This window comes from Apus apus, chromosome 4 (genome assembly GCF_020740795.1).
Source record: "Apus apus isolate bApuApu2 chromosome 4, bApuApu2.pri.cur, whole genome shotgun sequence".
Taxonomy (NCBI): Eukaryota; Metazoa; Chordata; class Aves; order Apodiformes; family Apodidae; genus Apus; species Apus apus.
The window spans coordinates 28,259,369-28,284,333 of NC_067285.1; the positions used below are offsets into that span (position 1 = coordinate 28,259,369).

General features: G+C 36.6%; 1 protein-coding gene across 1 annotated transcript in view; it reads right to left on the reverse strand.

Annotated features, from left to right (window-relative positions):
• Positions 1-168: 168 nt before the first annotated feature.
• BMPR1A (bone morphogenetic protein receptor type 1A) overlaps positions 169-24,965 on the reverse strand; it is an 80,642-nt gene continuing 55,845 nt past the window's right edge. The window contains exons 3-13 of the mRNA XM_051617182.1: positions 24,432-24,634; positions 14,431-14,593; positions 12,505-12,607; positions 11,437-11,536; positions 10,230-10,329; positions 9,293-9,437; positions 8,394-8,586; positions 7,714-8,011; positions 6,770-6,945; positions 5,905-6,035; positions 169-4,834 (exon numbers count right to left, since the gene is read on the reverse strand). Coding sequence (XP_051473142.1) covers positions 4,709-4,834; positions 5,905-6,035; positions 6,770-6,945; positions 7,714-8,011; positions 8,394-8,586; positions 9,293-9,437; positions 10,230-10,329; positions 11,437-11,536; positions 12,505-12,607; positions 14,431-14,593; positions 24,432-24,498 — 1,602 coding nt within the window. The 5' untranslated portion in view covers positions 24,499-24,634 and the 3' untranslated portion in view covers positions 169-4,708. The remainder of the gene's footprint in view (positions 4,835-5,904; positions 6,036-6,769; positions 6,946-7,713; positions 8,012-8,393; positions 8,587-9,292; positions 9,438-10,229; positions 10,330-11,436; positions 11,537-12,504; positions 12,608-14,430; positions 14,594-24,431; positions 24,635-24,965) is intronic.

The following is a 24,965-nucleotide window of genomic DNA, read 5'->3' on the forward strand; positions in this document are numbered from 1 at the left end:
GAACAATAGCAGTGATCATTAACAACTTACTCAACAACTGTGGGGGAAAAAAACCCCATAAAACAAGGTATTAAAAAGTAGGGAATGATTGAGTTACAGTATTATGATTTCCAAGTAATTACATTTTAAGGCAAAAATCTTATAGTAACAAAACACGTAACTAATGTGTACTAAAATAAGGTTATTTACTTAAAAATGATACATTGGACATAATCTGTGTACAGAACAAGCAATTCACGGTAAACTCAATAAGGCACCTTCTAAAGCAGATGCTGTACAAAATACATTAGTGTGTTACATTTTTAAAGGAGTATTCTACACTTTGGGCATATAACACACGCAAGAGTGTGATCATTTGTCTTGTTCCACTCTTCTTTCATATTTTATTTACATCTTCTCTAGGTTAACTACAATGTTATTTATTCTTCTTGTATACAATATAGTACATTTCATTTCGGGCATGGCAGAACACAAATGTCAATACATGATGTGGGCTTCTATCATTGCATTCAAAGGTCAAATGGTACAAAGTAATAATTACATGAGATTTCTTAAAACATTAGAAGTAACGTGTACTCCACTTCTGCCATACCAACCATGGATCCATATGGCACTGGATCATGCAACACTGCCAGCCATTGTCAGACACCACCCTTACCTGGAATAAGATTTGTGGGCATGGGATCAAGACTTTTGACCTCAGAGGCACTGTCAGAAGAACGAGCAAGAGCTAAATCATTCTACTATTTGTCAGAAGATGAGCACATAACTTCCCTTTAAAAATACCTGCAATAGCCAAAGAATGCTTTTTAAATTATTATTGTTACTTTTCAAACATTTTAGACCATTCTGTCTGTGAAGATGGAGTAGATTAAATGTATCCAGATGATTTGCTTTATAAACATTCAAATGGTCATTTAGATCAAGACCTGAAATTTGATTCTAGACTGCTATGGAGGTAACTTAAAATATTTATTTTACATTTTATTCAAAATTTTAAAATAGTCTAATTAGGAAAATAATTGGAGAAAAGGGATGGACATTGGGAGAACTGTCATTTTCTAGGGAAAAACACAGGAAAAATTACACATTGAGTAAAACTCTGAATAAACTCAAAATGTAAGCCTACATTTTTCTGTAGGAATATAATGTTTCCTGTGGAATTTACAAGATAACCAGAAACACAAAACTTTTCCTTTCAGTTGCTGCAACAGTAAAAATTATATAAGTGACTCAAATTATTTTCTACCTAACTGAAATCATATGGAGCAGGTTAAACAAATACAAAAAACCCCTCCGTATGTGAGTGTTTAAGAACTTCAAGGCACGGTCTTCATACTCCCCAGGACATTTTCCACACTTCTGATTTTTATGTTTTTAAAAAATATAATGAAAAAACATTTGCCACTTTGGGGGGATTTTTTTTTTTTTAAACGACTAAAGCTTAAAATTTTGACCAAGAGAATGAGATTAATCACACTCCAACAGAAGAATCCTATTACTCTCCCTGACCTTAAAGGCTTCTGAACTCTACATTTTTGCATAAAGCAACAGTTTAGCTTTAGAATCTGCACTAAGTACGCTTAACTATGTAAAAATTAATGGGTTAGCTTTGAGTGAAGTTTGTGTTCTGTTTTGGGTTGGATTTTTTTTGTAAATGATTGCTAAAAATCAGAACAGACATACTTAGGCTCCAAACAGTAAATGACTTTGCATGGAATGTAGATACGTGCCCAATCGATTTATGCAACCAGGTCCCTTGGCAGAAACATTTGTGGAATATCAGGGAATCAAGGAATGCTAAAGACCTAGCAGCTCCTGTTCATAGGTTTGAATACGAACCTAGTAACTGAAGTGCTGAAAAATTACAGTGAAGCTTAAGGTGAAAATCAATTCAGATCTTTAGATGTCTACCAAGCATCACCATCCTGTTGCCTCACAAATGCCTAAACCATGGAAGAGAAAATCAGTGAATAATTAAAAACTACTGAAATTCAAACTTCCAGCAATGACTTCCTGAAGACTTGGGAAAAATTAATTATTAAAAAAAACCCACAAAATAAGTTTACAGTTAAGCATGCTGTTGCAACTTCTAAATTAAACCTTAAAATATTTTAAATAGGAATGGGTTAATTTAAATAGACCTCCATGCTCTTTAAGTTTAAGATAGCACGGTACCTACATAAGCATTTTTCCTTCTTCTTGACAAAAAATCCTAGAGAAGGAGGGGAAAAAAAAAAGCTTATCCCTTACCTTTTTTGGCTCATAACAAATATTTTCCAACTATCTGTGCAAAAATTATGCGTGAAGACATGATTAACAATTTCAAACTCCTTGTTTTTCTTGGCAATGGACGGAGAAAAACTATTTTAAAAAGCCCTTTATCATGAGAATTGTGGCACACTATCATATAGCTCTTGCTATTTTCAAATAAGTTAAAATCATAGTTGACACACCTATGAACTTTTTAGCCAGAATACATATTATTAAAGGCATTACTGAACAAAAGTAATGACTTAATTTTTTTCTTAAAGAAATGTCCCTTGAAATAGCTAGTTTTCTATAAAATATGTAGAACTGTTAAATAAAGTCTGTACATCAGAATAGAAAATAAAAATACTGCAATCTTTTGCTTGACCATTTACATTACGTGAACTACAGAATTAAAACAACAAAAAAACACATGTTAGAAAGTTGTAATTGTTCACAAACCACATCAGTTCTTCATTACATCGTTTTCAGTTGTATTTTCAAGGGAAATTTAAACACATATCAAAACAATCTCCACATACATATCTTAAAGACAACCAATAATCTGGCATAAATCATTTTGAAGTTTTAACATTTTTGCCATCAATTTTAACACTATTCCTAACTTTTTTTCTTCAAATCTCAACTATGGCGTATGTGTGTGTGTGCGCATGTATCTTATTGTATATACGTACCTAGGTGTCTGTTTTTGTTTTTTTTTACTAAAGCACAAAACACACCATATAAATAACTTCCCTTTTTAAAATTACCTAGAACAAGATTTACAGTACAAAGTTATAGGCACTTAAATTATCAAACAGGTTCAATGGTTCCAATACTGTGTGTTCATTCTTCAGATGATTCATGCATTTGAAGTTTCAACTTGAGTTACGGTTCCATTCTCTAACTTCAAAGCAAGTGCCAAAGGGATTAAAGATCAATAATTCTGCCTTACAGGAACCTCATGGAGGGGTTCTGGTTTTTCAACAACTTGTCCAGATCAGTGAAGCAAAGGAGTGAACTACAGTTTCCTGAGCATGCCTAATAGTTGGCACAGTAGGAACAAATTTTGCAATTATGTTAAATTACTTTATCTTAATGAATTAATCTTTCAATGCCATTCCTCCCAAATATGCCTAACTAGAACTTATAAAACACCCGCTGATTTACCTTTCCTCAAATCTTGAATTTTGTAACTGTCCACTAAGTGGCCCACAGATGTGGCCTGCAGCATTTACATCAAAGCAATCCAGCTCAAAATCTTATGTACGTTGTGGATCTTATCTTCAACTGCTGACATATTCAGCTCTCCTGGTCTTGACCATTACTGCATTCTCTGATCTTCAGAGTGCCCAGCCAGCGCCTCCTGCCTTCCCTCTTTTGTGTCTGAAAATTAGACCTGTTCTCAAGCCTTCCAAAACTTATCTTTTACTTAGTTTTGTCAAATGATGACACAGCATGCTCCTACAGCTGACCAATTCCCTCCCGCATGGAAAGAAGTTCAGATCATGACAGGCACCTACCAGTGAGTCCCAAAGGCAAAACACACCATCAATGGTCTTTTAAGATGTATTTGACAGCAAAAATGCTGGTTGCGTGTGGCATTGTGAAAATTATGCCAAATTTCAGAGTCATTCAATTATGGAGCCCACTAGACTATAAGTGTGATGATCCAGGCAGTCTTGAGACCTCTAAGAGAGATTGTTTCAAGCTCTCTATAGACTTAAGTTCGCATCTCTTAACTTATTAATTGTTCACATTTTTCAGTTCTCCTCGTGACCAATACAAGAATAGAGATAAAATCAAAACTGAGATTTTGGAAGATAGCTTAATGACAAGGAGTAAATTCTGTAGCAAATCTGAATTGTGGAGCCACAAAATGCATGGAGCTCTGACTAAAAAACTTTGTTCATTTCAATGGTTTCTTACCTATTCCAAATGACAGCAAAATAATCCTGGCACACGCATAAAGGCATAAGGAACTGTTAAACTGAGTAGTATCACAAACAGATTCATAACTTACAGGCTGTTTCACAAAAACTTGGTATGGACTGACTAGGTTTTACCAGGTAGAAGGCAAAAAAAGCTTATATTCTCCATCTCTGTTGAATCCATATAGCTTGTTAGGCTTTCACAGAAAGCACTGTAATCTGAACATTTAATTCAGTACCCAGAGTTTTACTGGAGACTCACTAAATATGACTGAAGTCTCAATGCAGCTCAAACAAAACCAAAATGTGTACTTTATCAAGGCTGTCCATATTCGTAGCATGTAGTGTGTATAAGCTCTCAGTATCACAGTCTATGAAGTACTGAAAGATTTGATTAGCAGCCTGTAGAAATGTGCTGAGAAAATACACTGAATCTCAGTTATTTCCTCTTTCCACATAGGTCTCACCCATGTTTGAGTGAAAAGATCTAGGAGTCCAGCTTTGCTCTCCGATTTCATATTACTATGTCAAATCTTTACATCTTGTGATTCCACCATCTTGGCAAGAGTCTTCTTGATCCTCAAGGCAGTGAGCCTTGAAGCAGGATTGTGAGCCCAGCATTCAGACATCAACTTCAATATTGCTCTTAAACACTGTAAAATAAAAAACAAGAAATGGTCTTATAACAACTGACTGACCTGAAGTGTGTCGTTTCCGTTCACTTTCAAGCCCAAACTATAGAACTCTTAATTCCAAATGTCAGCTTCTACATTTTCTACAAAACTGGTGATAGAGAACTATTACAGACAGACCCACTAAAAAAAACCCCCTAAACCAACAACCACATCTCAATTTTTCATTTTCCTCCCCTTAACTGCCTACTATTACTGTACCTGTAACAACACCCAAATGCTTCTTTCATTTCACAAAGATGCATTACCAGAACTTGTCATTAAAACTCAAGAACAGTGGTACGAAAATGGTAGCAATAAGCAGAAAAATTTCCATGTATATGGCAGAAAAAATGTAGAGAAGTTTTCCACTGAAAATGAAAAAGCTTCACAAGTAATTTTAGCAGTCAAAAAATAATATGTAAAAAACTCAGAATTCCTAATAGAAATCAAGGATTTGGGGAAAAGAGAATTTGGCATATCTGGCTTGCTATGTGAAATGGTTACATCTTATTTACTGCGTTCAAGTTGCAGCTCTTTAAAAATATTTTTTAATTGATTCTTTTATGTACATCACAGTTAACCTTGGAATGTACCAGTAAAAAGGCAATAAAACCACCCCCCAAAAAACCCACAGAGAAAGACTACAAACACAAAGAAATCACTTCATATTCCATGAAATACCTTAATCCACAAACCCATATGCTATGCCTATTAAGACCAATAAATTAAATTAAAAATTCATTTCAGTTTTAGCTCCAATCAAAACTCTGAAAAATATTCTACTATATAAAAGCTTTCAGAGCAGTATTTATACACTTGGATGCTGCTAAGGGTACTTTCTCCTCAGATCACTGAAAAGATACACACAAATTCAGTATTCTGAGTGGATTTCAAATGTATCTTTCTTCTATTGTTACTGTGAGGTTTTCACAATACCAGAATGTGTAAACGTAGTCCCTTTCTTACAATGTTTTAGTATTTATGAAACTGAAATACCTTTCTGTATTAATGAACAAACTGAACTCATTTTTTCTCTTCAGCATACTCACTTCATCACTATTCCACCTGTTTGATACAACTGGGCGAAGGCGTTTGACACACACCACTTCTCTCATGTCCTCATAGGATGGATCACTTGGCACCATGTCATAATATGGCAACTGATACTCTTCAACAATACCTGGAGAGAAGTGTGAAAGATGAGGAATCATTAAAAAACCAAATCTATATCTCTACTCTCAGATTTCCTTAGCAAGGAGCAGAAATTAAGTCAATTTTGTGCCAAGACAAATCCAGCACACTCCTATACTGTGATAAAAATCCCCAAATTTCACTATAGACATTTACCAGAAAAGCTCCAATATTACATATATTAAGTTTAATAGCTACAGTAATTCCTTGCAGTACCTTTGACTTGGATAGCCAATGTAGAATTTGACATCTCCTAATACACTACATGCTACAAAGAAACAGGGTGAAAGTATAAGGTGAGAGAATACAAGACTAAAAGGTCATAAAAGAGTGAATGAAAAGGAAGGATGAGACACAAAAATATGTGTAAGGAGAAAACTGAGTGATACCAGAAATGCAAGAAAGTAAGAATAACTTATCAATTAATTTTCAAAGTTTTATTAACAGCACAGAGGTGAAATAAATCTGCAACCTCCTATTTCTCACAGATCAAGCACTCTGCTTTCTAAGCAAGAAAAAAAAAGCCCGCGATGCTTAACTGTAAGAAGGAAAAACATTTAGTTCAGTGATTTTCAAGCTGTACTCCAGACAGACTGTTAACTACTGCTTTTAAAGAATGCAAGCCTGTTGACACAGCAGGCTTGTGACACTATTTCCTGGAGAAGTACTGACAACGTGAGACTAGGGCCTGGTAGATTTTATACAGAATACTGAAAAGTTTACCTCCTGTGACACAGCGCCGAGCCATTTCCCAAATGATCAGCCCAAAACTGTAGATATCAGCCATGATGTATGGTTGGAAATGATTTTTATTCAGGCTTTCATCTAGGACCTCTGGAGCCATGTAACGTTTTGTTCCCACTCTTGTATTCAAGGGAACATCAACTTCGTTTGTGTCACTGTATGAAAATATTAGTAAGTTAGTGAATTGTGAACTATTACAAAGCATGACATGAAGGCCTGTATGATGAAATCACCACATGGCAAAGCTTCCACTTACAAAGCAAATTCTTTCTTTTGTTTCCCTCTCAATACTACAGGTACAACAATAAAAACCATAATGAGTATGGAAGTTGACAGTTTACTGCTTCTTTTGCAAGACACTGAAAACACATATGAAAAAATTGAATTTAAAAACACTGTAAAGATGAGGGGGTTTTTAACTTGGCAAAAACTCAGAAAATTATTTGCAAAAGGTTTATGCTTTCTTTCAGGCTCTACTGTAGCAAGAGAATTCCTTAGCTCCACTGAACATACAGTGAAGAAAAAGTATTCAATAATATCATTATATTATTACTTTTTCAATTATGTTTCAACTCCGTTTACACTGTTAAAATTTTCTATGAGATAATTCATAATGAAACTACAGGATAGAAAATGCTGTGAAAGGCCAGCTTTGAATAATGAATAGATTTATCTCCTCTTCTTTTGATTTACAAATCTGCTTTTATTTTCCAGAAGAATAGTCTTTTCATTGTTCTCCTAACAACCTATTTTCATCTCAATGCTTACCAGCATTCAAAGGAAGAGCAGCATTTTACTCTAAAAACTGAAAAAACCTGGAGTAATGTGGTTGCATGCTTTCATCTTCTGTTTAAATTGGACACCTGGTGCATTAAAAAAAGAATTATAAAAGTTTCCCCATTACAGAGGATTTGTTCATCTACCTGTTAAACTTGACTGCGAGACCCAAGTCAGCGATGCAGCAGGTTCCGTTTTTCTTTATCAAGATGTTTTTACTCTTCAGGTCCCTGTGTGCAATAGCAGGCTTCCCTTGTGTACCATAAATCTCTGTGTGTAGATGGCACAGACCACAAGCAGCAGAATATGCCAGTTTGAGAAGAGCCCTGTTGTCTAGTGTTGTGCATTTCAGAAAATCATACAGAGAACCATTTTCATGATAATCTGTAATTAAGTAAAGCTGCGTCCAGGAGCCAGTGCCTTTAATATCTGCAGCTATGAAACCTATGAAACATATAAAAAAGTTACAATATATTTGTCCATATTTTTTTATGCAACAGATTTGGTAAGAATTTTTAAAACTATATTGTCTTAGACTGTATTAAAAAAAACCCTGTTCCCCTTATGAAAACTAATAAAGCAAAAGCTCAGATTTCCACTACAGATGAGGTTGCCATTTGGGTCTTTCAGTAAAGAGACTGCAGACTTGTTTTCAACCAAGAGCAGCAAGATGTTATCCTTTGAATAACATTTGACCAGCATACACTAAGGAACACCCATATGGTTATTCCATAGAAGCCACCATATACCCTTGAATATACCATATACCCACTAAGAACCCCTCCTCAACCCTCCAGCAGAGCCCAGCAACACGCTGCTTCCTTACCAAGGATGTTTTCATGGCGCATTAACACAGTTTGGTAAATCTCTGTTTCTCTGAACCAACTGGCTTCTTCTGTGGTGAAAAACACTTTAACTGCAACTTTTTCACCCCTCCATTTGCCCATCCACACTTCACCATATCGTCCTTTTCCAACTTGCCTCACCATCTGAATTTGTTTGGCAATAGTGCGCTGAACCTAGGAAAGGAACAAAAAAGTGTTTTAAATGAGTGGGTGGAGGAGGGAAATGCAACAATTAACCAAAAGCACCTGGACAAGCTGCTTGGATTGCTCTGAATTTTGATTCCATTGTAAAATTTGTACTAATTATTTTCCACTTATCCCATTTCAAACTCATTATTGCTGCTTCCAAGGAAGAACAGTATAACAAACCCAAAAAGTTTAAATCAGCTCAACTTCTTATTTAATTCAGATACATTATTATTTGTTTCTATTTCATACATAATTACAGTAATATATCTCACTAATTTTTTATGCAAGTATTATATAGGATGGTGAATAAAAAATTAACAACTATCAGCCAATAAAACACAAATTTATTTTACTGGACAGTGGATACCAAGAAAAAAAATATCTTTGAGTTTGCTCAATTTGATGTTTGTATTATCCATTCATTGCATTGTTAACTTAATGTCTTAATTTTTCTTTAAACTTTGCTGATGCCAACAGTTTTCCTAACACAATCTAATTTTGCACTTCATTTTAGTTAATTATGTGAAGACAGGCTTCCATACATGTTTAGTTTGTACTATATCTTTCATAGTAATTGCATATAAAATAATTAATTAACATACTGTATGGAGAAACAGTTTTGTTCTAAGCATTAGGTACAAACCAAACTTGATAGAGAGAAGTCCAGTGAAGAAAACTCTTAATGATTTACCAACAACGGTAGTCCTGATCCACTCCCAGAACTCTGTGACTGGTCAATAAGGTCTTTCAATGACTCCCCAGCTGGAATAAATGCTTCATCTTGCTCCAGGTCACGATTATAACAGTGCCTCTTTGCCATTGACTTACAGTAATGCCTGCAAAAGCAACAGGAGAAGTTGAGCTGAACTCCAAAACACTCTTCAAAATATGTAGCAAATTGATTTAGGAATAAACATACATGTTTTATTAAAAGAAAAAAAAATTAGACTTAACTATAGCATTTTTTTCCCCAGAAATGTAACCAATATTGTCTTTTTTAATATTAAGAAGCTGTTGTAATGCATTTAGAGGGACACCAGTTTATTTTGAGTCAAGTGGAAACCCAGCATTTTCAATAGTCAGCTGACAGCCAGTGTTAGCAGCATAACATCCCTGGTTTGGGTTTGAAAGAGACTGGACCTCAAATCATGGCAGATAGGGCTGACACATGCATACTTCTGCTGAAACTGTTAGAACAATGATCACCTCCAGCACACAGCTGGAGCTGACAGAAGCAGGCATAGTCTCTTAAACTGCACCTGCATGAATTGCCATAGCTGGTCTATTATTTGGTTTTGAAACACAGCAGAAAATGAAAAGTTGTAAAACACATCCTTGTTGCTTCAGGTTTGCAAAGCACGTTACAAAGGTAAATCTCAGAAGCAGATGCAATTTAACTGTCAAAATTGACTGAAGATCCAAAAACAAAAGCATTAAGATACTCATGTTTACTGGATGCTATAGCAAAGTTATATGTAGCTTAGAAAACAGCAAAAACTTTTTAGCCAGAGGAAAGGATCAAATTCACTTAAATTCTATGCTGTGAACATTAAATTTCACCTAGCAAACTGCTATCCACAGATATATAAAATTTAATTACAACATTGCAAATAAAATGCTTTCCTTACTTGTAACAAAAGCAGCTAAATAAGATGATCATGACAATTATGCAGACTGCCATGGAAATCAAGACTGCCATCCAACGAATGCTGCCATCAAAAAGTCCATCTATTAAAAAAAAAGTGTCCAAAGTCTATTAATTAAACATCTATTGTAAACAGTTCATTTAAGTATGATATTTTCATATTCTGTGTTTATGAATGTGTACCAACTGAAACACAGGAAGTTTTGTCTGAACATCAGAAAATACTTTATTGTGAGGGTGACCCAGCACTGGCACAGGTTGCCCATGGAGGTTGTGGGGCCCTTGGAAATATTCAAAAGCCACCTGGACATGTTCCTGTGTAAACTGCTCTAGGTGGTCCTGCTTGAGCAGAGGGGGTTGGACCACATGATCTCCAGAGGTTCTGTTCATCCCTCAACCAGTCTGTGATTCTGTGACAATGTGTGAAGCCACTTGCAAAATGTCATTTCATTAAGGGACAAGACATCTGATGCATATATCAGTTCATATTAAGTTACACAAAATTCACAGTGTTTTAGTATCAAAGGAAGTGTTTACACCAGAAAAGCAGAGATAATTTTATTGGGATAACAACAAAAAAGGATTTAAGTTGAGATTTTGGAGTTGTTGGCTTTGATTGACTCTGGTTAGTTCATCGACATAGAAATGAAGGATTTACAGCAGTAAGATTCTGAGAAAGTATTAATGATTAAACCAGTATGACTTGTCTAGTAATGGATAAGTGCATGAAAATACTATTTTCACTGGGAACAACAGAAAAAAGAAGAACAAACTTACAGTCGAAAACACTTAAAGTCAGAATTCTGTTTGTTAAGCTACACTCATCATGTCAAAAGCCCAGAAGAGATTAAGGAAAGTATTTTAAAAATAAAAGAGAACAGGTTGTGAAAACAGAATAAAAGCAGATCAAAAGACCTCATGGATATAAAGACATGAGCAGAGTAAAATAATAAAAATACCATGAATGACTGATGGAAGAAGAGATGAACTTGGAAGTGGCAGAAAAAGAAAACTGGAAATAGAATATGAAGTGTAGTACAGAGCTTCATATAAAAATTACTCCGTGAGGAAAAGGACATCTGTGTGATACTAATTACATCTTCTCCTTATTTTTATCTGTTGGTCAGGAAGAACAGAATCCACATAACGTTTATCCATAGCAGTGTGAACATTTCGGAGCTGTTGTTTACCTGTACTATCAAGTGGTGGTAACGTTGGTTGTAAATCCTGATTGCAGAAATCAGTCCGACAGCACTCAATTGTTCGACGTAACTGCGCTTTAGGTGAGTCCTGTTGAAAGATAATGGAATAAAGACTCAGATTTTGAAGTGATCAGCTAGGATGGGGGGCAGGTGATGCTACTGATACAACACAGCACAGACAAAAGTTTAGGCTATTTTATTAAAAAAAACTCCAACAACAATTCAACCTCACTATTCAAGGAATAAGACAACTTCACAGTGACAGAGAAGCATAACCTAATCTCTAACCTTGCGTGTGTACATTGTGTTCTATTTTTTTATGGAACTTTTTTACTTGCTGCACAGAAACAGATGGTCCCCACTTAAGCTGCTAATTCATACACTGCAAAATTTTTAAGTTGGGTCAAATGCAGTTAATCATGTGTTAAATAAATACTGCTCTTAAGACAAAAAACCCAGTCTCTTTAGAAGCTTTTCTCTTGCCTTAATCATAGCAGCCCTGTTTGCTTCAAAAGCATCTTCAGCACACTGCTGAGACACAATATAAATACAAGAGCAGTTCAAGGAGGTTCATCATGACACCTCAGGTCTGATTTGCAGTAACCTGAAGCATTCATAGCTATAACAGAAGTCAACAGTGCTTCCAAAAAGCAATGCTACTGACAGCTACATTGTAAGTCCTAGGGATTTAAAATTATGCATTCAAAAAAGTGACAGCATTTTAGAGGGGGCAGGGGGTAAAGCAACTCAGCTGGTGACAACCTCTGAAGGCTTTTTCAATGTAAACAATGTGACAAAAAGGAAAAAAGCAAAATCTAGTCTTCCAAGGCAATATTCATTTGCCCAGCTAGTGCTATATCCCTATCTCAGACAACATTAAGTGTCCTTTCTGTTACTGCTCATTCACGATGGTTCAGTTCCATTCTCCTCAGTGATAACTGGCAACATACAAAATTTGATAACTGCAGTTGTACAGTACAGAGACGTAAACTGCTTATGCTGTTTCTCTACATAATCTCTGTAGAGATCTTAAATTTTAATATCTCATTTTTTTACCTTGCACTGGAAGTCTGAACCTTCATACTTCATGCAGCCAGACGCAAGCGTGGGTTCTCCATGTTCATCTTCCTCAATGATAGCAAAGCAATGTCCATTAGTTCTGGAATAAACATATCAATTGTGCTTCAGCAACATGTTTGTTATTTAATATGTAGCATCAGTTGACCACAAACCCATTAAGAATACTAGAATGGCAATATCTAGACAAATTCTTGTTTAACACAGTGGTTGCCATACAGTTTGAGAATGAAAAGATCCCCACAGCATTTTGAAACAGAACACCGTAGGGATGTTTCCTCCTGAATATTCTGTCTCCTACTTCCTCACCCAACTTTAAGATGGCCCATAACCAGCCACACACCCAGTAGCTCAGAAACAACTGAGGGGATGGAAGAGAGGATACCTGACTGAAGAGGCTTCCTGGCTACAATTGCACAGCTTACAACAAAACATTCTCTTGTGTCTGTTCTTGAAACTGTTATGATAAACTCTTGAAGAGAAGTCCCAGTATGTGAAAGGTGGCTATTTCCAGGTCAAAAGCTGAGCTACACTATTCCCACATAAGCTCTCACAAATACTCAGCTTTTAGGGCAGAACAAACTCCCAAATCCACTTTCTGAAGTTGACAGTAATGAAGATTACATTCCCTCAAAAAATAGCACTGCAATTCCCCATTATCTCTTCATACAAATGCATGCATTTCTACACATGCAAATGTCAACAGTATTTGTAAGGAATCCCAAATAGGTGTGTGCTTTTAATAAAATATTAATTTTACAGGTATCAAGTAAATCAAAATGTGTTCACTCCATCCAGGCAGATACTAACAAAAAGAAATCAAGAAATATTTATTGTTTGCCCAAAATTTTTATTTAAATGAATGTAAATACATTCAGATTTGGGAAGCATAATGCCATCAAATACTCTGCACAAAAGCACTGCATTAGTGTTATTAACTTTCTAACATCTTTATTATCAGAATAATGGCCTATACAGCCGTTAGTTCAGAGACAAAAACGGAGTAAGGCCTATTCTCACTGCATACACTAGAGGGCGATAAAAAGTAAAAAATAAACACCAAAGGAATTGAAAGACAAACAACTGGATAGTAACTACATTTTTTTCTAGGTGCACAACTACGCTTCTAAAATACTACCTGTGTTTACATTTAAAGAGATACTAGTGTTTATTCCACCTCCTCGGGTTCCAAAAAACCTGCTTTATCTGTCAAGTGACAACTTTACAAAGGCTTAATATTAGGTGTTAAATCAAAGACTCAAATTACAGTAATATGTTTTCTACTATGTAAAAAAAAAAAACAAGCAAGGGCCTTAAACATAGAACTGCAAACAAAGAGAAAAAAGGAAAACCAACGACGTGTCACAACATGAAAAAAACATCTTAAGCAAGTACATCATCAGTGTCTGAATCTGATAGGCTTCTTAACTTCTACCAAAGTTAAAACTACCATCCTGTCCCTCTGTGTTCAGAGGCTTTTCTTTTTCTCCCCTGCCTTTCCCTCATACTCTATAACTAACAACAAACACGTAACAAGAGACATTCCCAGTAAATGGCTGTGTTGCTTACATTACCTTTTGAGGACTAAGCAAGCAGGTGGTTGTATCAGTATGTTTAGGTTTGGGTAATTTAATACTCACCTAATTATAAAATGCTACAGGTTACTTAAAACCTCGGTCCTTCACAGTAGCTGCTGGGGGCAAACTGGTCAGTTGCAAATGGTTCTAGGGTAAGGTGAAAGCAGTATTGCTTACATAGAGATGACCTGTGTTTTAGTGCTCAGCTCTCCACTGAACCAGTCAGTTTCTAATCAATTACGGTCACATCACGAAATAGTCTGCTCTCAAACAGGCAAAACAGTGAGCCTCTTCAAAGAGCCTCTGCTATCCTGTACACAATACTCACATGCATGTGTTATTAATAGCATCATCTGGACAATGTCCTGAGCAGTAGCACTTAAGAAAAGGTAAGGTGTCCTCTGGAGCCAATGTTACTCCATTTGTTTGTTTCTTTTGGTCAGGATTTGTCTTCATTCCTGTGCCATGAAGCATGCTGTCTGGATTTTTCCCTAGACATTTAGAAAAAAATAAATAGAATATTTTTGCATCTCTCTGGTAACTCTTCAAGAGCTTTACAGGCAAGACATGACAACAGAATAGCTATGTTAAAAAATACGAGACACAAGAACCTCTCTCCCAAGGTTATGGCAGAAATTTCAGTTAATAATTTTGTTATAGAAACATATACCTCAAGTATTTTCTAACAGCAGAACTTCCAACCATAATCAATATAAACAGAAAGACAATACTTTCCCTTTTTGAGGTGGGGCAGAAAAGTAGTGCTGTAACTGTTAAGAATTTCCTGAAGAAAGCCTCTCATTCATGTGTTTAGAAAGACTGCTTGATAACCACAACAGTGTAATTTTATGCATGACTGAATGTACTTAATATGCAATTTTCTAATTTTCTGAACCAAAGTCATTTTTTATGGATTCACAGTCTCATAGAAGAGCAGTAATAACTCCAAAATCTCTTGGGTTTTTTGATCTCTGTATGCATTAGTACTTCAAAACAGAGCTAAAGTAAATCTTGCTTGCAAATTACATTTCAGTAAATGACACGAGCATCCACACAAACAAGCTTTCAGAGAATAAAAATAGGGTTAAATTACATTCTAAGCAGCCCTCAGTTTCTCAACAGTAGGACAGTTGAGCATCATTTGTTCTAGTTCATATTATTAAAGAAAGTGCTTTTGTGAATGTAGGCATTCAGAAGCAAAATTCCATCTGTTTCCTTCTTAGCAAAGAATATCCAGAAAAAAAATCAGAAACCTTATGACTCATTTGGAATACACTTTGTGACCACTGTATGAGATGAGAACATCCTCATCCATCTCCTCCAGCTTTATCATATGTAATTTTACCAACAGAAAATCTCCATCCATCACCTACAAGAATTTCTGGCCCTAAGTTCTCAAGGTGTGAAAGCTAGAAGAATTGGTAACAGACTATCACCTGCACTGACACAATTTGCAACAAGTTGTGGGAGGCTCAGTGCAATACTAGAGAAGACGGAGATGGCAGCTTTTATAAATTTCAGTTATTATTTAAAAAGTGAAGGTGCCTTATTACCTCTCAAAAATGTTCGTCACAATAAAAAAAAATAAATTTATCTAATTAAAAAGTATTTTGACCAGGAAACTCATGGTCTTTTTTAACAGATTCTTGTGGCTTCCTGTCAAACCCACCAAACACTGACTGCAAGGAGAACATTACTCTCATGTTGTACTTTGCTTGAAAGATGTGCAGAAAAACTTAAATAAAACCCCATGCAGACACCACCCTCTGTATCACTCCATTGTTACATCCAATATATTATTCAGCCAAATGTGTGATTAAATATTAGTGAAATTTGACCTTATTGCTCTGATAAAAGCATACCTGAAGATTTCCTTATCTAATTAATACTGCACACCCAGTGCATTGCCCCAATTCAGCTATTTCCCTAAAAGTAATGAAACTGTGCCTTTTTCAGATACATTTAAGAATAGATCCTAAGAAAGTACAGCACTGATTTACTTAAACCTTCAAATTACTTAGCCATGTTTTATTTGAAATGTACTTTTCAAACAGTACTTCAGTAATGCCTGAGTTAAATACCCTGGATACATACACTGTTAACAAGAAAGAAGGTGCAGTGTTAGAATAACACAGAGTTTACTTGTGCAACAGGTATTTCTGATTTAACCAAAAGGAATTCTGCACACATGAAATAGCAGCTTCTTCACCTGTCTTCTCTCTCTTCCTACAGATTTCTTCCCAGCATAAACTGAAAACTCATTTTAATACTGTGCTACAGACATTATACAACAGTCTGTATTCACATTTAAGAGTTCCTTACCTGCTCAGAGAACAGGTAATTCTACTTCATATTTAAAGGAAAAGACACTGCATATGTACAAATATTTTCTTTCCTTCTAATTTTGTTGAACTATTAAGCTATCTTTCCTAATTAATGTTATAAAAAACCCTTTATCTTCAGGGATGTTCCACAGGATAAAAAGTCTGAATACTTTATGTCTCATTCATATATCTTGCTACCATAAGCAGCAAATGCAGCAGTTGTTCAATTGGTTAGAAAGCAAGGAACCCTTAAAGCACAGCTTCTCCTTTCTCAGAAGAGAAAACAAGATTTTTATGCAGGTCTTGGATTTTTAAAGCAGTATTATTCCTTGCAAACTAACCCTGAAGCATCCACTACAGAAACCTCTTACACTAAAACTGAAAATAAATACATTTCTCCTCTTACTGTATCATGATGGATGTAACAAGATTTATGAATAACATATACCAAATAAACCCCAAAGTAGATAACTGTATTTTCAAAGAACCAGCATTTTTGGGTTTTGAACAGTTCATATAGGCAGATTGTTATTCAATGCAAAAAAAGATACTAAGATTTAACTATCTTCATAATGTGAAAGAGAAACAATACTCCTTGGTAGCCTGTTTTTATCTTACAGGTAAGATGTGAATTGCACCAAGAATGGGGGTTGGGAAATCACTCTTGCATTTTTATTTTCTAATACCATAAAGAGAACTCTTATTAAATGAGTTTAATACAGTATCCAGTGCAGGAAGAAAAAGGAAAATATTGAGACTGTTTGGGATCATGCCAGAAGAAAATTTTTAATAGCTCCCATAGAGATATTATCCCTAACTGTGTCCTTTACTGCAGTATTACAATTTATCCTCAGCATTTCCATAAAGCTTAGTGTCTATCTTCAGATGTTAGGTATGGGAAAGGAAGTTGAATGCCAAAACCAACTTCACTTCCATTTCAACACCTGAGATGTTAAGAGGGCAGATCAAGATCCAAATGGGGTCACACAGAATGTGTACTTGCTGGTTTTCCTGGTTAATACTGGGTAAACCAAGAAGAGTGAATAATGAAGGATATGCCTAAATGGTATCTTGCTTCAGGAACTACCTGACTCTCTTGCACCAGTGCTCTCGTTATCTCCCACCTTCAGAGCTCCACCTCTCAAACATTCACACTGTTTTATCTTCCTTCTGGAAGCAGAACACAGAAAGGGAGGATCCCATTTTAGGGATCTTGTGACACTAGACTACTAGATGATGTAATTAATGGCTTCTTTTCCATGACACATGCAGTTGTCAGCTCTGCAGTGCAGCTAAACACACATACACAAATCTCACATCTTTCAAAGGTCTAAGTGCCATGAAAAGAAGTTTGCACAGTACGTAGAGTTTTCAGGCACAGCAAAGGTTCTTTGTTATTTCCTACCCTCTACCTGTAAACTGCAAAACAACAGTAGCAGCAAATGAACTGTCATGCACTAGAGAACTGCTTCAAGAACCAGGATCATTTTCAGCCCATTCATCCAGCGTTGAGAATGATAGTATCATATAATGTATATTTTACCACATTTCAAAAACTTACAACATTCCATGAAATATCAGAGTGATGGTGAACTGGAACACTCTCCTCATGTAATCACAGTGTAAGACATAAGACACAGTGTAAGACAATAGAAATAAGCTGTCTGGTCTTCAAGTTGCCGATTCATCTTTTGCTCTGCCCTCTCACAACATTGTCTCATACACACTTCATTAATTTCAAATTTCTAGAAGTGTGAACAACTGTGACAGGTAAGACATTTAAATGGCTTTCTGCTTAAAATTAAAAGAACAATGCCTGCCAATGTATCGTATCAAGTCCTTACTTGAAAATACAGACTATTCAAGAAATTACTTCTCTTAATCATAGAAAATAAGTAGATTATAAAATGTAGGATGTAACATTTAAGATCATCTAGTTTAAACATCCCTGCATGGGCAGGGACACCTCCCACTAGATCAGGTTGCTCAAAGCCCTGTCCAGCCTGGCCTTGAATATTTCCAGGGATGAGACTTCCATACCTTCCCTGGGCAACCTGTTTGAGTGTCTCACCACTCTTAAACTAACTAATTTTATACTGATGTCTAACCTGTATCTCCCCTCTGCCAGCTTAAAACCATTACCGCATATCCTATCACTACCCACACTTGTAAAAAGCCCCTCCCCAGCTTTCCTGTAGCCCCTTCAGACACTGGAAGGCCACTGTGAGGTCTCCCCAGAGCCTTGTCTTCTCCAGGCTGGTCAGCCCCAACTCTCTCAGCCTGTCCTCATAGGAGAGGTGCTCCAGCCTTTGGATCATCTTCGTGGCCCTTCTCTGGACTTTCTCCATGAGCTCCATGTCCTTCTTACGCTGGGGGCTAGAGGACTGGACACAGTACTCCAGGTTGGCTGCAAGTGCACGTTGCCAGCTCATGTTGAGCTTCTCATCCACCAACACTGCCGGGTCCTTCTCAAGGCTGTTCTCAATCCATTCTCCACCCAACCTGTATTTGCCCCAACACAGGTCTAGGACCTTGCACTTTGCCTTGTTAAACTTCATGAGATTGGCACTGGCCCACCTCTCCAGCCTGTCAAGGTCCCTCCAGTTGGCAACCCTTCTGTCCAGCATGTCAACCACACCACACAGCTTGGTATTGTCAGCAAACTTGCTGAGGGTGCACTCGATCCCATTGCCCATGTTGTTAACAAAGATGTTAAACAGCATCAGTCCCAGTACTGACACCTGAGGAATGCCACTCCTCACTGGTCTCCATGTACTTTAAAGAAGCACAGAATATTAAAAATCTCACTAGGTTAAAACTTTCAGTCTACTTGAAAACATGGTTTCAAATACTAATAACCTTTAAAAACCTAGTAACCTTTAAAAGGTACTGTGCATGACACTGAAGTCTTATTAACCACTAAAAACTAAGATAACTTGGTTGCAACTCAATGACAGGACACACATATAATTTCATTAAGTCTTCTGATGCAAGAAAGATTTGTGCATCCTATAAAAAAACAGCTCTATCAAGAACTGCAGAGGCAGACAGCAGTAAGTGAAACAAGACACGTACAAACCCCAAATTATGCCTATAGTTTCTTACTTAAGTGTATCCCCTCTACATCCACAAATAAAGTTTCAATGTTAGAACTAGTAGCCTACAGCATTCAAGTCGTTCAAGAGCTTTCTGAATTCATAATATAGATGTTCCACAGAAAAACATTATCCTTAGAGGACATTTAACCTAGCAGAGCTACAGTACTCTCAGCATTTCTTTGTAGCTATTCTGATCACAGAATCACAGAATGGTGGGGGTTGGATCTCGAGATCATTGAGCCCAAGCCCCCTGCCAGAGCAGGACCACCACAGCATCTAGGGTAGGTTGCACAGAAAGGCATCCAAACAGGTCTTGAAAGTCTCTAGAGAAGGAGACTCCACAACGTCTCTGGGCAGCCTGTTCCAGTGCTCTATAACCCTTACAGTAAAGAAGTTTTTCCTCATGTTGAGGTGGAACTTCATGTGCTCTAGTTTGAATCCATTGCCCCTTGTGCTGTCACAGGACATAACTGAAAAGAGACTGTTCCCTCCTTCTTGACACCTACCCTTCAGATATTTAGATACACTCTCAGTCTTCTCTAGACAAAACAGCCCCAGATCTTTCAGCCTTTCCTCATAAGACAGGTGTTCCTGTGGCATCCACTGGAGTCTCTCTAGTAAATCCCTGTCCCTCTAGCACTGGGGAGCCCAGAACTGGATCCAAGCTTGTAAACCAATACCTAAATAAAAAATATTTGTCAGAAGACCACCTTCAGCAGCCTCCCTGCTGTTGTTCACTGGTGCTTGCTGATGCTCAGAGCTTGCCCACACTGGGCTCTTTTCATCAAAGATTAAAGTTGCACCCAGGCTCTTTGTGTTAGATATGCCTTCCTAATGAAAAAGACATACCCCAAAATTTTTATGTGGTAGTTTTAAATTACTTGTTCTTGCTTTAGGATGCAGAAACTGCAAAATTATCCACTCCAGCGAGGACATTTCACCCTTGTGTCTATCACAAGCTTTCATAATGATTTAATACGTACTGCTATGTGAATTAAACCTTAGTACAACTGATACAGCTTGAGTAAAAAACTAATACTCTTAGAGCACAAAATTATTTTAAAAATCAGAAAAAGAACCTTTTTGGGAATGCAAAGAAAAGATCTTAAATGTTTCTATAAGCCCTGTCTCTGGCCTTTTAACCATAATTCTTCCTATAGTGCTTTTTTATATATCAAGCCTGTGATCTCCAAAGACCAGGCAAGTTAGAGGTAGCTCCATCTAGCCAAACAGGTTCCTAAAAAAATCACAGTATGTTCCCAGACAATTTGTTTAAAATCTTTTACCACCCTCCAGCTTTCCCAGGAGCTACATCAGTGCTCAATATAAACAGGCAGTCTCTGCCCCCTATCTTCCCAACCAGCAATCCCCAGCCTCTGCTCCCACTTCCCTTCCCCAGAAAAGTAATTCCTAAAGACCACTCTCTGCTCTTATGTACTCAATCTAAAAGCCAGCAACAAGAGAATTTTACATATATTTTTTAAAAAGTACACTGTATTCTAATCTAAATTAAATGGACTTAAAAAAATAGTTACTTGACACTAAAAGTGAAGTTATGATAAAATATATAACCTTTAAATAATCCACTAAAATAATTAATCAGACAAATATTTAACAACATGTTTGCTGTCCATGTTTTGAAGACAGATGCAGCCATTAATTGGGGAAATCACTAATAAATAGAATTACACTGTTCTGAAACAACAGAGATTGGTTTCTGACAACTCTAAGATCCTTCTGCAGATTTTAAAATATTTTCTTTATTTCAGATTAGTTTATATGTTTGAATTTAGTAACTATTTAATCTAAAATTCAACAAATACATAAAAGCAGAAAAAATGATACCCTTTTCTATAACAAATCCTTGAGAAAAGAAAGTATGACAGTGAAATCAAATCTCAGTATTTTCTCAGTTCACTAACAGACAATGCCAACTTTATGACATCCATTTTAATATTTATTCTTAACATTATTTTAAACGATAACTTTTAATAAACCTTTCTTCATACATATTGAATGCTATTAATACATTTTTAGTTTAGTAATTTACAAGGATTAAAATACTGGTCTTCCATGGTATCCCTGAAGAACGCAAAGGTGTGATGAACTACATACCTAACAGTGCATCACACAGCAAACTGACAGTAATGAAGTACATCATTTAGGAGAACATGTTTAAGTATACATTAAATTCTTTACTCCATTACAATTATTGATTAGGTATGCCCACCAATGCATTATAATAAACAAAGAAAGGACTCTACTTGGAAGTAAAACTGGTTGTCTGAACTGGTGCTGCACTGGAGGAAAGACAAAAAGCATCCTTACCATAGTCCTCAACTGCAACTGAAGGTTATACACTGTTGCCTTAAATGAACAAAAGTGGATGGAGACGCAGAGCAAGTCTCAGGACTAAAAATACTGCAAAGGCCTTTCACAGTGAGAAAGGAAACGCAAAATACTTTTCTTGAAAAGACTGCTATTAAGCCTAGCCATCTGTTAGCCAGGCTTGTTGCTGATCATCTCTCACCGTAAGTGAGAAAGATCCTAAGCTGTAAAGAAGATAAATCCAAAGGGCAAGCACTGTGTCCCCCTGCTCCATAGTACCAACTTGAGAAACATTAGTTGCTCACCAATAATTTAATGGAATTTCCTGTTCTCTGCTGCTGTTGTCAGAATATTTTCACATTAATCAACACATGCAGCCACTTGCTTTTTAAAGTTGCCTACTAAGGAATCTTATGCATGTATATGTATGTGTGTATATATATATACACACACATACACACATGCATGTATACAGACACACTTGCTATTGTCACTCTCTCAGGTCTTCCTAAGTCCCAAAATTCCATTTTGAAGAAGCATCCAAAACAAGTGAGGGAGCAAAGCATTAAGCTGGGTGCTAGTCACAAAGTACACACACCAGATTTGTAAATCTGTACTATAGCTACAACTATACCCTGACAAGGCTATTTCTGTCTAAGTTGATTAAGCTGCTTACCAATTAAGAACTGTATATCCACAACAGTAAGAGGGATTGGTCTTGAGAATCTCTCTCTCCCAACTTAACTCATGTAAAAAGGATGGAAGAATCCTGGACTTGTGTTTGTTGTTGCTTACAACCTTGAAATACTTGCTGCAATGCCAATGCTTCAAACTCAGATCTATGCTGTTCCCCACTCGCAAAATACATGTGTGCATGCATAGATACACACACAGAGTCAAACAAGCCAACCATTAGCTCTTCAAGCACACACCTAGAAATAAGGAGACACTATTCTGGGCCCCCACAGGCTAAAACAATGAAAGTGCTCAAATAACTTGGCAATTATACAGGAACACTTGTCCAGTTTTGGAAGAACTCAATGATACAGAAGCCTTCAGTGTGCTCGTGGTAGCCTCTTCAAGTGAACCCCACAGGAAACTCAAAAGGAAGAACAGCAGTTTTGAGTATCTTTACCAAAGTGCAATTCTGCACAGACCCAGAGAGAGGACTTCTGCTCCATAAAAGCTTAGCTGTGTGGGATGAAACTTGAAAGAGCTTAAAAGACAATCCTCCTTGCACTGAGGCACTATTCATTTAATTTGGATCTTAGTGCAGTTGACAGCTCATCCCTAGTCAATTTCAGGTAAATATCTTCAGTGTCATTTATATTTACTGCTTAATAAAGGTTAGGGTTATGTCTAAGGACACAGTCTTGTGCTCTGCCTAAGTGTTTCCTCCCACCGGGGCTGGAAGCTGCAGCAGTTCCCAAATACACCTAAGCACTTGATTACAAGAGGATGAATACTAGCACACAGGAAGAGGCAGAATCAAGTGGCAGGCCCATTATACATTTGATGCAAGTCTGCTCTTAAAATCTGGTCAAGCTATGTATCAAGCACAGTCCTGATAGTAGAGACAGCTCTGCTAAGCCCCGTAATCTAATATTGCAAGTACACACCAGAAACAGAACATAAAGATTGTCATTTGGGTACTCACCAGGCTTCCTCCTCTCTCAATTTTAATGGGCTCATTGAATTGTTATTCTTGAAAATAAGAAGCTCAAAGAGTATCTCAAAATAAAATTAAAGACTAAGCAGTAATTTATATAAATACAGAAAGAGAATAGGAAACCTTTTATATTTTAATATTAAAATGGCAGAACCAAGTTAGTCTTGTCTATTTCCCTTGAAATAAACTGGAATCTCCATGTACTCAAACATGAGAGAAGTGTGCAGCTGGGAGAACAAAAAGTCTTACACAGAGACCAACAATGTGCTTGATGGACACGCAGAGCACTACTGTTCATGTCCCACACATGAGAATGTGGTACCACTAACAGCTCAGATACCATTCTACTATTCTGACACTTCTCTAAACTACAAGCAATTACAGAACCAGATCTGCCAGGTCCACTTGCTAATGAGAAGGAAATAATACTGCAATGGATTTTCCCACAAACTACTTATAATCTTTATACTTGAAGCCTGAATTCCTGATAGAGCATGAGACAGTCACATTGGTCAGTTCCCAACACCTTTCCCTAGTTGGTCAAGTTTAAAGGGATCAAAGATGTACACATAGAGGAAAACTAAATTCAGAAAGTCAGACTTTCAATTCTGCTGCTTATATAACTTGCTTATATAACTTGGAGTACACACTCCACGGTGTACTGTGCGGTTTTGGTATCGTCTCTATTGAAGCATTTGCTAAAGTAGACCTAATCTATAATCTATACTACAAAAACAAATGACCACTATAATGTCCTCCTATTTAGGGAGGTGTCTATATGGTATGTCAGGCTGTAGAAGAAGAAAAAAACAAATCCAAGCCCCAAATGAGAAAAAACCCTACCCCAACCACTGGAATACAGATCTCAGGTACAGATGAAAAATACACACATTTTAACAAGATTATTTACCTTGAACATGGAGAATGACAAGCAGGTAGGCTCCAAGCAATCGCTCATAAACTCGCAATCGAGTCATTGTTCACTTTTAATCCTTCCCGTGCAAGGCAACCAGCCCTTCTCCTTGACAAGCGTTTAGTCTGTTCAGTGAAGTCTAATACAAGATTTGGTGCTTGACCACGAGAATGCTTTTGTAACTTTTCCAACTTCGTTTCCTGGAAGATACAGTAAAACAAAGTGTTAAGAAACTCGATGTATTTTTAAATCAAGGAACCTCAAGATTTTTCATCACATTGATCATAACCACGTGACTGCAAAAATTGATTAAAAAGGCATAAGCTTATTAGGATTAATAACTGAGAATACAAAGCATCTCTACTATCCAACTGAACAGCATGGTTCTTCAGAACTACATGCTTTTGGTAACAACTCACAGGAATGTTTCTACATTCCTATCTCATCACAGACAAATATTTTAGACTCACATACAGCTATCACAGGTATTATTCAACACATTAACAAGTAAATCGGTTTGAAAACAATTTT